A 19,425-nucleotide genomic window follows, 5' to 3' on the forward strand; every position below is an offset into this window, starting at 1 on the left:
ATTGGTTCATCAGATTGGTACCTCGTGGCAGACATTGGTCAAAGTTTTTACAGGCTTACAACTGCTACAGATGACAGATTTTCTTCGTTCCTTTTTCAGAGCACATGAGTTATTAATCTCTGTCAGGACCTAAAGACAATTTCAAACAAAATCTTAAAAAGTCCATCTGGAGAAAATGACCATCCCTGCCTTTAAGTTCGACTTTGTTCAAAGTATAACAACAATCTTCCTCCTTATTTATTTCCCCTTTTCTTGACTCTAATAATTTTCTGCAGAAAATGAATAATGTCTCAAGTTACTAATGTCACCTATTAACCTGAAGCTCACCACAGTGTTTACAGCTTAAAACCAGTTCTTAACCACAGACTTAAGAGAAAACCAGTTATCATCACATAATGTGGTGTCTGTGAAGTCTGTGAGTACATTCCATAGAGGCTACAAAACACATCACAGAGCAGTATGGAGGGGGGACGCAGGACCAACATGCAGCTACTAGAAGATAAATAAGCCTGCTGGCTCTGAGCCAGACATACAGGCTATAAAAACTGCATGGTGAGATTATTTGAGTTAAGTGGAGGATACCTGGAGGAACTTTATCAGAATACACAGCGGCATCAAGACATCCTAGTTTCCCCTCAGAGACTGAAACGAGAGAGAGAGAGCCCTGCTGTGAATTGATTTCCTGTCATGATGAAGTTTGTGACTGTCTTCACCCTGCTCACCTCCGCGGTCCACGCCGGTCTGCTGAGGAAAAGACAGACCTGCCTGCAGGTGTGCGATGCCTCTCAGTGCCCCGCCGCTCCGCAGGCCTGTCACTACGGACAGGTGAGAGACGCGTGCGGCTGCTGTGTGGTGTGCGCGGCCGGGGAGGGAGATGTGTGCGGGACGCGGAGCGGCGGGGACCTGTCCTGTGGAGAGGGGCTGAGGTGTGACTCCGTCCCGGGGAAGCGCGGTGGCCTCCACGGCACCTGCGTGTGCGCCACCTCCGGCCCGGTGTGCGGCAGTGACGGCAGGACTTATCCCAGCATGTGTCGCCTGAGAGCCGAGAACAAGAGAGCAGAGCTGGGTGAGACCAGCACGGTCATTCTGATCCAGAGGGGAGCGTGTGATTCAGGCAAGTGCCATCACCTCGTTTGTCATTACTTCTGTCTTTTCATTTCTTAAGCAAACTTTGTATTAATATAATGACATCCAAAATATATAATTAAACAATAGTAGTAGTGTTATTAGCAATAATGTACGGAGGCCCTGAAGTCCCAACAAGTAAAAAGAAGTATCTTGTGCCTAGTGGTTTAGTAGTGCCTAAAAAAGTGAGTTCATTTTTACCCAAAATGTTTTTTGTTTTTTTTAAGTGTCCCATCCAGCAAAGGATAAACAGCCTCTGTTATAAACAGTGTCATGTAAGACTACTGCTACATATTTAGTTTGTGTGTACTGTGTTTGTGTGCCAATCAGAGACAGAGTAGGGAGAGTCATCCCTTCACCATCAGAGAAAAAAATTGCTGCATACTAAATATTGTCAATCAAAAATGGTGTAAATCAGAGGAGATGTAGAAGTGGGTAACAGGACTGAAAAGAACAATAGGTGGCTTGACAAGCTGATAAAAAAGGCTGACTCAGTTTTAGGCAGGTGGAAGGACTCACTGAGGAAAAGAAAAGACAGAATATATTGGACAATGGTAGTCATCCTCTTCATAACATCATGGCAGGTCAGAGAAGTAGCTGCAGTGGAAGCCTAATTTCACTGCCCTGCAGGACTGAGAGGTTCAGGAGATCCTTTGTCCCAGCAGCCATTAGGCTTTTTAACACACAGGCCAATGGTAGCAGCTCATGACTGGAGCTGTGGGTTGAACGTCACTGTCTGCCTTTTTCTTGTTTCTCTCCCTAACACCCTGGGGATTCATGCCATTATAAGAAGCATTAAGGAATATAGAGACTTTTTTTGTTTTGTTTTTTCACTGTTTGTTCTATTTTTCTAACTTGTGAGCTATGGGACACTCCTGAATTTCACCCAGGGGGTGAATAAAGTATATTTATCTTTCTTTCTATCTATGGAGACTGAAAAATAAGTGGGTATACCCTGCATTACACCACTGCTTCTGCCCACCTTTTGGGATTTCAGGGGCTCCGTAATAATGATTATAAGAACAGTACATGGATTAAGAAACAGACTGTTTTCAGAGAGTAACAAACTACTAGGAGTTGACCAACTACGTAGGCCTATAATGCGATCTAACTCATTCTATATGAAGCCTAATTGCATGAATGATAAAAATGAAAGAATAATAGCACAACCAATGAGTCCTTCGCTCTGGTACAGCCTTCTCTGTCCCAGCAGATCTTATGATTCTGAGTCTGTTTGAAGCTGTTTCTGAAAACTCCTCACATACTCAGTGTTTGTGTCATGCCCTTTATTTATTCTTATGTCTCATACATGTATTTAATTTGATAAAAGGAGAACTTCCAATAGGCCTGTGTGTTCATGTTTGGTTATAAAATCATATAACTTACAGTCGGACATTTAGCTTTTATTCATTATTTAAAAAACATTTGAATGCAACACTTTGGGTTGTAACTTTATCTGTCTTCATTGTGCTATTTCATCTTTTCATCATTCAAACATAGGTCATCTTTTTAGTTTATGAAAACAAACAATAAGAAATTCATGTTGTTCACAAAGTTTTAGCTGTATTTCTCAGCGTTTCAGACTCTTGCTTTAAATACAGAGTTTGCATAAATCTTTACAACGCTGGTCCCTGGTAAAGTCCTGATTCAGGTATGAATCCTAAAAGTCCTCTGGTAAAAACAAAGATATTGATACTGATCATATTCCGTCTTCTTCTTCCAGACTCACAGACTTAATAGTAAAAAGTTAAGACATGAAGAGCAGAAGAAAAGAAACCCTTTCCTGTGTATGTTACCTGAGGGAGGTAAGGGGCTGACTCAGGATCAAATTGCTGAAGATCTAAAGTTAACCCTTAAAAAGAATCTTCCCTGAGAGCTTGATATTGTTTGTGATGCCCCCAGTGTTATGCAGAAACAGCCACAGATTCTCCAAAATGGTGATTACTTCTCAGCAGCGCCATGCTTCTGTGCAGACATAGCCTCTTAATTTTTCCATCTTGTTTAATCAATTTTCATGTGCAGTCTCTTCTCATCCTCAGAGTCGAGAAAATGCATCATTCATCTCTCTTCTTTACAAGCCGGTATTGAAAAACCTTACAGGTGTAAGATGTAAATCTTCCTGACAGAATACGCCCTCTTCCCAACTGAAGACAACATGTATTAAACTAGAGTGTTTCTAAGTGCGCACTCACACTAGGCCAAGTTGTCCTTTACCGTCCCACTTCATGACACATTTAGGGATAAAACAGACTCCTAGTTGCGTTAAAATGTTTTTGTTGCTGTTTCAAAAGTTTCATTATCCTGTCATCTGTTAGAGGGGAAGTTTGCTGCAGGGAAGACGAAGACTTGTCATAACTTTTGGGGTCCAATGTGAAATCTTTTTAACAGGCCTAGAAATCCTGGTAAGGCTCCTGTCAGCCAGTACCAGGTCCTCTTGCTGGACCTTGTCAAGAACAAGAAGTATTTTCTCTGACATTGGTAGAAATGTATAGTGTTTTGTTTTTGGACGTTGACACAAGGTTGACTTGGAAACACTATGAAGCAGGAAGTAACCCTTACACATTTCTAAACATTTACACATAAGTGAGTTTCTTCTGAGTTCTTCTCTTCTAGATGCTTGGTACTGTTGAGTGATGGACACCAGGGATCGTTTGCAATAGCTTTGGAGGTATAGCTGCTGGCAGCGTAGGTTTCTTTGCTGCCAGCTGTCTACTTGTGTTAACAAGTCTTTTCTCAGGAACTTGGTGAGGTTTGTTGATACCTTTCCAAGTTTTTAGCATCCTTTGTTCAATCATGGCATGTGGTCAAATTCCATTAGATCACGTTTTTCCCTGATACTAACAAACCGTTTTTCTTGTCTTGTTAGAGTCATAAATATCAGACTGATAACTTGTCAGAACAGAAATGGTATGTATCTAAGGTAAGATTTTACTCAAACAGGACAACAAATGGCAACCAGGCCTCATTTCATTGCCAAGATGGTAGTAGTTTTCGATAATTGCTGCTTTGCTTTCCTAAGCTTTCGGCAACCAGTGAATTGTTTTTCTTCCCTGAATCTATTCATCAAAAATAAAAGGCATTCGGCTCTTTCCTCAGTATCCTCCTACCTATCAGTGCTAGTAAGTCCACTGGCTTTTGCATAGTGTGAAGTTTATAGCCTATATAGAATGAGTTTTGAGTGTTGTGCCTAGTTACCACTCATGGTAGTCATGTTACTGAAGGAGAACTCTGAGATTATATTTGGTCAATATATGACCTAAATCAAAAAGAGAAAGCCAAGGTAGTAAAAAAAAAGGTACATTATCAAATAATGTTTCTGTGTCGCGTTGTGGTTGAGCTGATCATGAAAACCACAAAATTAAAAAAAGCCTTTTTGTCCTAATAAACATGTTGTGTCTATTGTGGTCATTGAGCATCACGATTTGTGTCAGGATAATCCCTTTCACATTTGAAGTCGACTGGTCCTTGTCACAGTATGGCAAGCAGCGGCAGCTTGAAAAACTGAAAAATGACTGCTGAGTTTATATATTTTGGTTTAGTTTCTTATCACCTTCTATTTATTTAATAATATTTTCTATATGTAAAGGCATCTTTAAAGGAGCAGTATATAACTCTGACACCCAGTGTTAAAAATGGGTAATGCAGTCCAAATTCAAAACATCATAGAGAGAGCTGTTTCCCCCTGACCCCTACTTTCTAGAGTCAATGCCCACGCAGGTTGCCATGTCATGGACACTGAAGCTTCAGTGTTTATCCAGCTCTGCATTCGTCTGTAAACCTTTCTGTGTTCTAACCTCTCTCCATTTTTCAAAAGCATCTCCAATATTGATCCTAGTTTGAGCACGTTTCTGCTCGTGGAGCTTATTAGAAACATGCAGAGGCTTTTTAGGTCGGGTACAATCACTTCTATCTGAACCACTTCTCTTACCCGCTTCCATCACTGCAACACCTGCTGGTTTACTGTTTGCCGAGTAAACAGAGGGGCTATGTGTATGAATACAGTTAGTTGCTGCACTGACTACCATGCAGAAAGGAAAATGCACTGAAGAAAACTGGAAAAATGTCCTGATGTCTGACAAGCCAAAATGTAACTCTTTGTTTGGAAACCCTGAACGCCCCGTCCTCTGGGCTGAAGAGGTTGCTTGTTATCAGTGCACAGTTCAAAAGCAAGCATCTGTGATGGTATGCATGGAGTTTGCATATATGACATGTAGTTTTGAAGTCAGGACCACACTAACCCAGAGTGCTCAGAGACCAAGACAAGACCACAACATTTAGGGATTGAGACCAATACCATGGCAGGACAAGACCGAGTCAAGAGAAAGACCATTAATATCAATAAAAAATCCTTATCTTGTGTGCAGCATACAGGTCACTCACTTGGACAGTAACACCGGGAAGGTTGCAACCATAAGTGGGGGAAAAAAATCAAACTACAGTCTGAGACCGAGACAAGACTGAGTAAAAATGCTTTAGATTCAGAGACGAGACCGAGACCTATAAGAAGTGGTCTTGGTTTTCGAGTACTACAACTCTTATGACATGGGTAGCCTGCACATTTGTGAAGGTGCAAGTTAATACTGAACCATTTATTCAGGTTTTGGATCAACATATTCTGCCAAATAAACAACTTCTTTTTCAGTGAAGGCATTACTTATTTCAGCAAGACAATGACAAACCACATCATGCACGCATTACAAAAGCATGGCTCTGAAGTAAAGGCGTACTGGTGATAAACTGGCCAACCTGCAGTCCTGACTTGTCACCCATTGAAAATGTTTGGAAGACATGAAGCGTGAAATGAGACAAAGGAGACTCTGACCCGTAGAACAGCCAACATTTTACATTAAGCAAGAACTGTAAAACTGATTTCTCAGTTAGACATGTTGTCTTTGTGCTACTTTCCATTAAACACAAGGTTTCAATTTTCTGAAAATCCTCACATTATGTTTTTATTTACATTTTACACATCGTCTCAACTTTTTATTAGGATATTCTGCGGACAAAATACTAGGGGTCTGGCCGGATAAACTCTGGGTAAAGTCTGCGCGAAAAATGCGGCTGTTTGCGTTCACACATAGCCTAAAGAACCTCCGGGTAGCCAAATCTCTGGAGTTTTTCAGGAGATTTTCGTATGTGTGAAAAGGGTTCAAGTTTACAGATGATGAAAGCCTATACTCGTGTATCGTATCAAAGTTTAAATAAGGTAAATGAGGACAGAGTGGCCCTGTGACTTGCAACAGCCTGTCAGCACATTTCAACACCTTCCACTGCCTCTCAGTAATGATCTGGAAACACACAATGCAAATATGTTGGCATACCCAGCAGCCTTCTTGATGCAAAACATGTCTCTGTATGTAAGCAGGGGAGAGAGAGAGAGAGAGAGAGAAAGAGAGAGAGAGAGAGAGAGAGAGAGAGAGAGAGAGAGCATCCACCAATTCAGGGAACTGTCTGTGTATAGTTTCTATTTTATTCACTTTTGTGCTGAGACTCTATAGAAGGTTAGATGGAGACTCTATAGCAGGTTAGATTGAGACTCTATAGCAGGTTAGATGGAGACTCTATAGCAGGTTAGATGGAGACTCTATAGCAGGTTAGATGGAGACTCTATAGCAGGCTAGATGTAGACTCTATAGTAGGTTATATGTAGACTCTATAGCAGGTTAGATGGAGACTCTATAGCAGGTTAGATGCAGACTATATAGCAGGTTAGATGGAGAGTCTATAGTAGGGTAGATCGTATGTCAATTATGAACTCTGTTATTTTACGAGATGACATGGAAGCCTGCAGGATGTATCTGCCATACTGTTGTTGTGATTTTAAAGCTTGTTGACAGGTAAAATAGTTGGTGTTCTGCCATAGTAGATCTTGGCACTAAACAGACTGTCATGAGCTGATAAGGCTGTTTCTGCAGAGACAAGTTAATCTGTGCGACTCAGTCTCAAGCAGCATGAGTCAGAATGTGCATGATCCTGCAGAGGGCTTGTGTCTTTGATCAGGGAGTAGGGGAGTGTCCACAGAGGGTTGTATTTTCAGCACAACACAAACCGTTACAAGCTTCAAAACGTTGAGGTTCGACCTTCCATTTCCAATTTTAGCCCCTTAGACATTCAACTCTTTTGAAGTATACTCAGTTGTGTAAAACCAGCAGAGTGGGGCAGATAAATCAGTTTTTTAATGACATAGTTTGAGTGTGCATTCACTTTCTCCATGATGTCAGATATCAAAACATACTCAACAGAAATTCTCAGCAGAATGATTTACCACTAATGAGGCACATTGAGTAATGTGCTCTGAAAATGCAGCGTGTCATTTACTCATATGATAAAAAATAAATGGCAAATAGTCTCTCTATTTCATACGTTTCTGTAGTGTCCTTACCAAAGCACCTCCAAGCTTCTGAGTGAACATAAAAGGAGGAAAATTTATTATTTTTATTTCTTATTCGACCAGAGAATTAAAACAATTATTTGATCTGTGTGGAACTGCTTTACCTTGATCTGCATGGACACTTAAAGGTCACATATACAAAATACACTTCACCATGTTTTTCTAACACTAATATGTGTCCCTAGTCTGTCTACAAACCCACCAATGATGAGAAAAGTCCATCCTCTCCTTCTTTTACCTGCTGCACTTTTCAGAAAATGTGTGCTCAAACAGGCAGTCTGGAGATTTTCCCTTCATGACATCACAAAGGGCAGTAACCCCTCCCCCAGGTGGGTGACACTCCCACAGCTAGGTGTTTGTTCTGCCCTCTGAGTCTGCCTTCTCACCGTAAACAATAGGACATGGAGCAAGAGAGACTGAGCCACATCCCCTTCCAGAGAGGGGGCGTGGTCAGACACAGCTCATTTGCATTTAAAGGTACAGGCACAGAAACAGCCTGTTCTGAGCAGGGCTGAAATAGAGGGGTTTATAGACATGATCAAATACAGGATAAGAGTAAATATTTGGCAAGATACGTCACAGACATGTTTTGGGGAGCTCTGTGACTTATTTAAACTGGTTTAAAAAGGAGAATAATATGTAAACTTTAATGTGATCAAACTTAAGATGTGAGGAGGCAGTAGGAAGGACTGTGAGGAAGAAAGTGCTTTACTGAGACGATCTGATTGCACACGAAGCAGATGTTATTCATGTGGCTCTGCATCTGTGTGGATGATTAAAAAAAAGGATCAATAAGCTGATCAAAAAGGCTGGCTCTGTGATCAGCATTACCCCAGCCTTACTTGAAGTCACCTTTGATAAGAGAATGAGGACCAAACTAAAACCTGTATTGATCTTTGAAAACAATCCTTTGTTCAGTGTTTTTAATGGACTCCGAAGCTCCTTCAGTTAGCGACTAGTGATGCCTCAGTGAGCGACTAGTGATGCCTCAGTGAGCGACTAGTGATGCCGCAGTGTTCTTCTGAATGACTCAGAAGGTCATTTGTTCCAGCAGCAGTCAGATATTTTAATGAACATTTTTAGCTGTGGCTCTGACTCATGGCTTCAAATGATTTAAATGGTGTTTGTTATTATTTCTCTGATTGTAATGTCCATATTGTTTGTTGTGTGAATTCATTGACCAGGTGGCAAATGAGTTTCCGCGCTGGGGATTAATAACGTTTTCTAATCTAATCTAATTATGTTTTTATCTCGGGATAACAACGCTGGTTTTCCATGAAACATGAAAACATGTTCATTTCTTGAGATCTCACAAAAGTGGCTGAAGTCTGTGGGTTTATGTGAAGTATATGTCATTAATAGTTAGCTTAAAGCTGTTTTCCAAATAGCATGAAGTTTATTTTCTCAAATATTTTTCCATCAAGGGTAAAAAGAAAACAAAGCAGTGTTTATGTAAGGGCTTGGCTACCAAAGGTTGATAACTCCCCCTCATACAGAGAAAAAGAGGTTGTGCATATCCATCCTCTGGTCTAAAAACTCTAACTTTAAAAAAAGATATCTACTCTGAAAATGCCAAAGTTTAGGCTTTCAAATAGCAGATGACTATCCCATAGGTGACATTACAGAAGCTGTCCACTTCAGTACTCGTGCATGATAAAGCCAGACAGTTTGAAAGAACAGGAGGCTAAAGAGGGTTTAATGCATAGAGGATAAAAGAGACACAGTGTATAAGATGTTGGGGAGAGTGAGAAACAGGGAACAAGAAAATCAAAGTTTGCAAGCATTTTTAAAGAATACAACATGATTAAGCATTATAGGGTTTTCAGCTTGACGGTTTAATGGAAGAAACACTATCTGCAGAAAATCTGCAGAACCTCCCGTGTGAACTCAAACAGCATGCAGATCCCAAATGTGATAAGGAAGCTGTAAGGTTGTGAAAGGGAATGCACCAAAGATGGTCTGGATGACGGATTGCCTCAATTGTTGAGATATTTCAGTCTGATCCAGCAGACTGATCAGTTTCTTTATACTGGCATCCATTGATGGCTTTACAATTTTTTTTTTAAATCTAAACTTTAAAGTTACTGGGAGGTGCCAGCTCCCTTCCTGAGCCCTTGTGCCAGGCACCAAACCCGCTCAGGCGCTCTTTCATGTGCAACCCCTCGCTCTGACATCTCTCCATGAGTGAATATCCATTAGTGCTCACTTATTTCAGTGTGCCACAGAGTTTGGATTTATTTTTTAAGGTATGTTCCTGCAACCGTGCGCACCTGAGAACGTTTAGGCTGTGCACGGGGTAACCTGTTGGCCATCCATTAGTTCCTGTTTGTGCATGTGGTGGAATCCTGGCCTATGGCTGAATTCAAAAATCCACCACTCGCGGCGTGTTCTTGGCAGGTTTAGTTTAGTTTATTAGTTTATTTCAATTGTGGACATTGTACAAAATAACATTAGTCTCAGAAGAGAAAAGATGCTTTGAACCAGATTTAGCTAACTAGCTAATTTATGTCTGTTGTCCCTGGGCAGATGATGGCAACAGTAAAATACAGATCAACCAGTCTCGCACACACGCACACACACACACACACATAAGAGAGAAGAAGAATACAGAACAATATACAGATTTTAAAATATTATTTTAAAAGTTTTCACTGAGTTTTAAAAAGTTGCTGAGATGACAACTTGATGCTGTCAAGACTGGTTCCCTACAATCAATCCTTTGACTTCATGGGAGACGGTGTGGAAGTTTTGCAACGGCTTTAAAAGAAAAAGCAGACTGGGCAAAAGCGGAGCCACGTTTGGGGATACTACAATCTCCGCTAGAGGCAGACCTTGCAGCTCTGCTCATGTGCTCGAAGCGAAGTTTCATAAAGCTGTGCAAGTTCTTAGTGCCGTCCCATTGTGAAACCATTAAGTGTGTGAGGGCTCAACTTCCCAACGGAAAATCACACACTTTCTGTGAGTCTGCATAGGTGTGGACTCACCATGGGAAACTTGGTGACTTCAAGAATGTGATCATCAAGCCCCCGACTAAATGTAAACAAATATCCATACAATAAGGCAGTATTCAATTTTTCACCTTTCAGAAAAAACTGAAGACCCAGCTCTTTCATGAATACATACACACTTAATGATGTTGTTGGATTATTAGGATAGTGACGATGACGATGGTTTTGTTTGATAATGGCGATTTTAGGATGGTTTAGATGCTGATTAATACTTTCAATAACAGGTTGATGTTGTGCTTGCTTTTGTGCAATTCCTATCGGACTTAAAGCTGGTCATTTACACTTCCTGACGTTGTTTCCTCCTCCTCTAGATCCTTGCTTGTGTTGCACTTACTCTCTGATGTACAACACTTTGGATAAAAGCGTCTGCTAAATGAATTGTAGATGTGTAGTAAAATTGTAGACTGTGTGCGTAGCATTGTCCAAAACAAGGCATAACAACTGCATCCCCCCGGGGAATAATAAAGTATGTCGTCTCCTTTTTATTCAAATTTATCAGAAACTGATTGACCTAACCTGTCGTCTATGATCCTGTGTCCCTATAGGAATGCAACATCCAGGAAGTATGCGCTACAAATTCAACTTTATTGCAGATGTGGTGGATAAGATTGTTCCAGCTGTGGTGCATCTGGAGCTCTTCCAGAGGTAAAATTAACTCAAGCAAAACATCAAAAGTCTCACCTATATCACTCCTTTTTTTTTTGCTGCTACATAACAGTTTTTCTGTCTTTTTCCAGGGTTCCATTCTCCAGTGAGGAGGTCTCTGTGTCGAGTGGCTCTGGGTTTATAGTGTCAGAGGACGGCTGGATCGTCACAAACGCTCACGTACTCTCGAACAAGCAGCGTGTAAAGGTAGAGCTGAAAAGTGGTTTGCAGTACGACGCTACGGTCAAGGACATGGACCAGAAAATAGACATTGCACTCATCAAAATTGAACCAGAGGTGAGTGGCTTTTCTTCCCTCTGAGCTACCATAGGGTCTTCAACTAAACTCTGTGTTCTGTTTTCTTTGTTGTCCATGGCTGACATCAAAGAGTGTCAATCCTGCACATCCTCTGGGTAGATAGTCCATAGACAACAAGTTATTTTCCTGCCAAAATGTAACCTTTTTCATTTAAGGGAACATATTGTGAAAAATCAACTTTTACAGTGTTTCTGAACATATATTTGGGTAACCTGAGTGTCTACTGACCCACAAAATGTGAAATAAACCCATCCAGTCCTTTATATGTGGATTGCATAAGTCTTACAACACAGAGAAAAATGCTCCGCTTCAAATTTGCTCTCCTTGTGACATCAGTGGGATTCTGATTTTAAAAAATCCCCTCCTCTCCACTGGTATCTCCACTCATGGACTCCACCCCTAGTCTAGAGCAAAACTTTTGCTCAGGTCCGCCATTTTTATTCTCACTAGCGAGGAGTGATGTCTACAGGGAAAACTCAGGGGGGGCTCATTGCATTTAAAGAGACACACACCAAAACGGAGCATTTTGAGAGAGCTGGTTTATACAGGGTCACAAACCTCCTCTGGTGCTTGATTCATGTTATATTTTGACCAAAGCACAGCACAGATGTTTCATTTAGACCACAGGGGACTGTTTGAAAAGGTGGAGAAGGGGGATGATATGTCCTCCTTCAAGGAAGAATGTGCGAAATACATAAATGTAGCAGACATTGACTGCCTACAATGAGTGAAAAGTCCCGCTGGCTGTGTTGTTGTCTTAGCTGTGTTAACATCATGTTTACATGGATGGGACGGCCAGCTCCTCCCCTTGTGTATAAAAGTGTTTTTAATCAAGGACTAGAGAAAAGTAGAATGACATACTCACTGCTTATTTGAATGTCACACAAGCATTTTTGGATCATGGTTATTCTGTGTCAATTTAAATTCAATGTGAAGCTACGAGCTAACTAAAGAGCGCTAACATTAGCCTGTTAACAGAACAATGCGACCACTGCCTTGCAGCTTGAGCAAAGGACAGTTTTATCCGCCTTTGTGCTAAACTCCTCTGGTGAACTTGATTGGGAGGTGGGTTGGAGGTGTGCAGTTTGTTTTGGTTTCATGCTGGTGCTCAGGGGCGACATCTACTGGATCAAAAATGTGCACATTCTTCCTTTAATGTGGTCAATCTTTCATCTGACTTCCTCTAGGGTGGTATTTGGTTATGCCTTGTAAAAATTCAAAGCCTCTGCTCTCTTGTGTTGAATACTTGGGAGTGCTGTTCTGAATAAAACATTCTGCTCCTTAGACATGCTCTTACACAACCACCTGCTTTGTATGGTAGGAGGGACTCCTCTTCAGTCAGAGCCCACTTAGCATGAAGCACGGGGTCAACATTTTTAGAACTGATTTTTTCTTCAGTGTCTCAAGGTGTCAAACTTTCAGAATCACATATTGATTGATAGGTGAAGGAGTTGGTCTTCTAACAACCAAGGAGTGGTGACAGCTTAACCATGCTTTATCTCTTTGGGGAACATTCCTCTTAAGCTTGCCTAAAAGGCATATAAGGCTTCATGCCCTCAGAGATGGGGCTATAAATTAAGGTAAATGTTGACACCCTACACTTAAAGGGGGCAGGTGAAGACGTGCTAAAGCTTATGGAAATTTCATTCATGCACAACAAATACCCTGTTAAAATCTAAATATAGTAATTACATAGATTAGTGCTTGAAGAATTAAACGCCCATTTCCACCAGTCATATCCAGTGTTAGAAAAGAAAGTGCGGTGGCCCTGAAGGTCAACTGTAAAAACATTTCATGAAAAAAACATTTATTGCAACAAAACCTTTCAGAAAACAGAAATTTAGCCGTATTTGTTTGTGATTGGAGAGAATCCAGGTCATTAGTAACAGCCGTTATCATTGACTTAACATATTGTCTGTTAAGCATTGCACAATCTGGGCAACTCTTTTGATACCCCAAACCCCCACTGTATAGTCAAGTGACTTAATCCAACCACTCTGTGCCACTGTTGCTTTATAGGAGGGATATGTAACCCTGACACCTAGTGTTTAAAATGGGTACTGCAGTCCAAATCCAAGACAGAGATGTCTCCCCCCCCCCCCTCCTCTCTAGAGTCGATGCTCACACAGGTTGCCATGTGGTGGACTCTGAAGCTTCAGTGTTTATCCAGCTCTGCATCGGTCTGTAAACCTTTCTGTGTTCTAACCTCTCTCCATTTTTCAAAAAGCATCTCCAATATTGATCCTAGTTTGATCTTATTAGAAACATGCAGAGGCTTTTTAGGTCGGGTACAATCACTTCTATCTGAACCACTTCTCTTGCTGCTTCCATCACTGCAACACCTGTTGGTTTGACCTGATAACTGCTCTCATATCTGGAAAACTGAGGGGCGTCCAAAACATATGTGTTGGTGCCTTAAAACCGCCTCCCTTCTCTGGTCCAAACAAATCCAGAGCATTCAGGAGCAGAATCTAAAGTTAGAAGGAGGACATACTGGCTGCTGCATTGTTGTCAGAGAAGACAGCACTTCAACATAGCATGTTTCTTTAATGTCTGATCATATATCATATATATAAAGATCACTTTATCATTTCACTCAGTAGATATCTTACAGATTGGTCCTTTAACATCCACCACAAAATATTCTTAAAATATAAAGTAAATGCAATGTATTTTGATGCTGGGCCTTAAAGCTCTTCAGGACATGCATTGAAACTGAACAAAAAAGTTCCAAATAATTAAATGATGACTTTATTTCACAGAGTGTGTGTTCCTGTTCCATTCCATGATTGTTATCCATATCTGTATCTGCTGTGCCCTCATGCAGAGTCCCCTGCCTGTGCTCCGTTTGGGCCAGTCCTCAGACCTGCGCCCCGGTGAGTTTGTTGTGACCGTGGGGAGCCCGTTCTCCCTGCAGAACACCGTCACCACTGGCATCATCAGCTCTGTCCAGCGCAATGGCCTGGAGCTGGGCTTCAAGGACTCGGACATGGATTACATACAAACAGACGCAATCATTAATGTCAGTGAGGCCACAGTCATGATAACTACACAATCATGTCATTTGTTTTGTATTACATTTAATCTACCTGGATAGGTCTCTAAAGGTATGAACATATTTCTGTTGCTCTGTTTTTTCACAGTACGGCAACTCTGGTGGACCGCTTGTAAACTTGGTAAGATGATTTTTAATGCCATCATTTCAAAGTATGAAAAGAGCATAATAACAACATTTCATTTGCACATTAGTTTTGATATATGCTTTGCAGGCGATCACTCTAGTCTTATTTATCTTTTCATGGTTCTATATTCATTAACATCCACACTACTCGCTCATTTTAAAGATTACCTGGCCTCATTCACCAACCGTTCTTAGGAACAAATTTGTTCTTCGTGGGCGGTTACCTATGCTAATTGTGAACAACATGCACAAGCTTTCAACTTTTTAACACTAAGAGATAAGAACACAGCTGCACACAATTCAGTTATTAAAGAACACGTTGGTGAATCTGACGGAGATTCAAGATTCAAGACAAATCTTAAGAAGATACTAATGAGTGAGGTCTAATGTCACCGCAGTTCTTTACTAAAGGAGAATTTTTGCCATACCGACAGTCCATTTCTTGAATCATCTATCACTGTGAAATGACAAATAATGGTCTACAATATCCCAGGCCTTTTTGTAAAAAAAAAAAAAAAAGACATGTATTGGACTATGACCTATGTTTGTGTATTGGAGATAAAAAGAGGCTGCTCTACGTATAAGTCATAAAATAATTTAAAGACAGATCTCTAACAGCTCTGTTTCCATTTATTGGTTGAACAGGACGGAGATGTAATAGGCATCAATACTCTGAAAGTGGCAGCAGGAATCTCGTTTGCCATCCCTGCAGACAGAGTGCGACAGTTCCTCGCTGAATCCTACAACAGAAAAGTCAGCGGTGAGTCGGTGTGGCTGAAACAGGACGTTGTCCAGTAATGAGTACATCATTATATTTATACATTTTAAAAAAAAGTAAATTATTCCTTCATTTGCCTTTAAGGGAATACAGATCAGAAGAAGAAATACATCGGTGTCCGAATGCTGCAGCTTTCACCATCGTAAGTACACATGAGAGGAAATGTTTTCCATGAGACACAAATTAATTTTCATTCCAGATAAAACACCTCATTAAAAATCACTCTGATAAAATCCACTATATCTTATAATCATTTCCCATCGTTGTTAATCAAACACAGGACATGGAGGTGTATATGAATCATATACAGTAAAACAACATTTTCTCCCTCTCACCAGTTTGATCCAGGATCTGAAGGAGCGTGAGAGAGACTTTCCAGATGTGAGCTCAGGGGTTTACATTTACGAGGTTATACCTGGAACAGCTGCCTCCAGGTAAGGGGAATTTATTCTTTAGATTTTGTGATTAAAGTCGTAAATGTACGTGAATAATGTCGTAAGAAAAGAAAGTCATACATTTATTAGATTAATGTTGTAAATTCATGATAATAATGTAATAAAATTACAAGCTTAATTCTAGTAATTTACAAGAATAAAGAATAACGTTACAATTGTATTACATTAATCTCGTTAATTTAGAAGATGAAAGTCAAGAATTTATGAGATTAAAGTTGTACATTTGCAAGATTAAAGATTAAAATCGAAATTCTCATCAATTTACCACTTTAATCTCGTACATATTTTTACTTTGATCTTGCAAATTTAGTTCTATTTTTTTCATAAACATGGCCCTAATACTGCGTCGTACAATTTAGCTGATATAACACGTCTTAGTCTTCATTAGAGTCACAGGTCATGTAACCAGTACTACAAGATGGATGTAAAATTGATTGACATTCCACTGGTCACCTGACTAAACTTTTCCTAATGTTTGAAGCTGCAGACTTTAGACTTTAATAACAGCGAAACACTCGACAGATACAGTCAGATATATTTCATATGAGATAGACACTGTTTTCACCACTATTAATAACTGATGGCTTATTATGACACAATTCACACAAAAGTAAAGTAAAATGATGACGTGAAGACAAAGGTCAGACTTACTGTGGCGATTACTTTGACCCAAGATGAACGGACTTCAACGATGTAGTGACAGCAGTAACGTCAGAGACCTCACCTCTATTCATCTCTCTAGCTCTCTATCTTACAAATCAGTCAGTAATCACAGTCATAGGTATCAATCACCAAGGGGTTTATGTTCCTTAAGCTGTTTTAACCAACACAGTAAGAAATCATCGGGTGATAGATGAGATCCTTGTAGTCGATTTTCAGTAAATTACACTACAGACCCACGTGACACCTGTAACATCCACCTTTAAGTGCAGTCCATGGTTCTCTATTCCTATCCTGTTATACACATTTCATTGACCCTGTTACATTTTTCATTGAAGTCAAGAAAAAGTGGATTGTAAAGGACTTTGGGGGGACTTTTTGGGGACTTTTTGAATGCACCCCTTGTGTCTTTCCAGCCGTCTCTGCTGGGAGGGACTAAGACTAAAAGGACAGAACGGGAGTGTGGGAAACAATTTAAGAGACATGGGATGTACCCATAGTTTGTTTGAGAATCCATCTTCAATACAGAGACTGCCATTGCTGGGCTTCAATATCCCCCTTCAGTAACCAATGGCGGACGACATAATGCTTGTTCTTGAGATTAAATCTGTGTCGTCGTCCCCCCCCCCCCCCCCACACACACACACACAAAATTATGCACATTTCCAAATAAACCAGCAAGCAAGTTGTTGTTTTTTGGAGAGCAATACCAGGAGCTCATCAGTATGATTTTCAGTTAGAGCTTGTTTAGGCTCTAGGTTTTATAAAATGTATTCTGTCAAATGGCATTAAAATCCCTGCAGTTCTCAAGGCTACAGATTGAACTGTGATCCTGCTGCTCATTATACTTGTTCTTTCCACAGGCGAAGCTTTGACATCTTTCTCTTGGTAAAGAAAGGATCTCTCTCTCTCTCTCTCTCTGACTGTATTTTTCATAGTTCCACGCCTCCTTCAATGACACTGAAGCCTGAAGCTTTAAGCAGCAATCAGTTGTAGTCTTTCATAAAAAGTAATACAGCACGATGTGACAATTTTACCTCGACAATGCTGAGTGGTGTGCTACACTTGTCCTGGTATCTGACACCAGTGCGAGGTCTCTGGTGTACTGTCAGGATCAGTGTACATAAGACCATCGGCTAGAGTAAATACCTCCGATGTAAATGTCAAGCAGTGCAGTGCTTTATAAAGCCATGACCCCACCACTCCCAGTGTGTATGTGTCTCTTGATGGGGGAAAGAACCTGAGACAGGAACAAGCTTGTCTAAAGGTCAAGTGTGTTTTCCTGAGGGGGGGGGGGGAATCTACCCAGCTGAGGGGGGTTTGGTTTAAAGGGTTTTCTATACACTATGGAGTATTTTCTTGGTTTGAATAAGTTAGGAAAAGAAGAAGAGATAATATTGATGTTTTTGTGTGTTCTTTGAATGATCAAGAGTGCTTTCTGTTTGAACTTTGTAGATTTGTTTATTTGTTAGGATCCCCATTAGCTGTACCACAAAAAAAGATTCAGGAGACATGTTCTGCTCACTTGTAATACAGTGTCTTTCTAAGCCGGTTCCTTCACATAGGCTTGGTATTTATCCTCAAGAGGATGCTAACGTCAGGGGAATGTATACTTAACATATATTTGTTTATTGTCCCCTTTAGTTAACTATACATTAAACGCAGCATCTTAAACTTCTGTGGCTAATTTCCAGCTGTATAGTCCCCGGCAACCTAAATGGTTATAATCTTCTGATTTGTTCAATCAATCAGTCATTATATCTGATTTTCTGGTCAGATAATGAAGAGCAGACACAGAAATTTGCTAATTTTGGAGTTGGAACCCACTAAACCCTGAAACCATGGAGATTGAACTGTTTGCTCTCTGTAAGGCACTTTCCACATGAACCCTAAAACAGTTTTAGTAACAATTTTCCCCCTGGACCCCACTGCATGCAGAAGTGGTGGACTAGGTAACAGAGTCCGACACTACAATGAGAATGTTTTCCTTTATAGAAGAGGAAAACCAAAGTCCCTACAGCGTCATATTTGATGTGTTGGTCAACTCATAAACCTGCTGCGTAATAACATTTTGTATTGAGAACTAACAGTAATAGCTAAAACAGTTAGAATTAAAGATATATGGAAAAACTTGCTATTTCTACTGACATAACATTTTCTTCAAACAAATACAGAAAACTTTGGCTTTTTTAGTCTGAACAAGAAAGAAGTTTTAGAATCCGGTGCTGTATGTTGATGTGTGTCCTCTCTCGACAGTGCTGGCATGATGGAGCGTGACGTCATCATCGGCATCAATGGGCGGATCATCCACACCACACAGGAAGTGAGCGAAGCCATCCACGGCAGCACGGCGATCTCAGTGCTGGTGAGGCGAAAGGACGAGGACATTACGCTAACTATCGTTCCTGAAGAGATGGACTGATGCCACAGACGGACATTAAAGAAAAATGTGTTTTGAAGTACTGTTCAGCTTTTTATTGATGCGTGCTGCATCTGTTGGTCTAGATGTAACCACGTTTTTGGGAGTTCCTCAGGATAAAAGAGTTGAGGCCAATTTCTATTTTTACATAAATAATCAACAGGGATAAAAAAATTATATATATATATCAAGACACCAATCTGTACACCCTTGGCAGGTATGAACAGGACACATCACATTCCAGCTGACTGAGAAAACGAGCCGGGGTTGTAAAAAAAGTCCCAGTTTTCAAAATAGTACAGTAACATGACATGACATGCCGTTATCCTTTAAATACCCATACAGCTCATTTTGTGAAACTATTTGATGCAAATGAAGGAACTGAGTGTTACGAAACAGGTGCACACACCAAATAAATAAATAAACAGCCGAGTTCACAGCCTCA

At 40.5% G+C, this 19,425-nt stretch overlaps 1 protein-coding gene across 1 annotated transcript; it reads left to right on the forward strand.

Moving 5' to 3' along the window:
• Window positions 1–471: 471 nt before the first annotated feature.
• Window positions 472–19,395, forward strand: htra4 (HtrA serine peptidase 4). The gene is made up of 9 exons (XM_061037368.1): window positions 472–1,114; window positions 11,070–11,169; window positions 11,262–11,466; window positions 14,315–14,509; window positions 14,631–14,663; window positions 15,314–15,428; window positions 15,531–15,588; window positions 15,785–15,880; window positions 18,818–19,395. Exons 1-9 carry the CDS (start codon window positions 688–690, stop codon window positions 18,981–18,983), a joined length of 1,395 nt encoding a protein of 464 aa, XP_060893351.1. The 5' UTR covers window positions 472–687; the 3' UTR covers window positions 18,984–19,395.
• Window positions 19,396–19,425: the final 30 nt, after the last annotated feature.

The sequence above is a fragment of the Labrus mixtus genome, chromosome 5, assembly GCF_963584025.1.
Source record: "Labrus mixtus chromosome 5, fLabMix1.1, whole genome shotgun sequence".
Taxonomy (NCBI): Eukaryota; Metazoa; Chordata; class Actinopteri; order Labriformes; family Labridae; genus Labrus; species Labrus mixtus.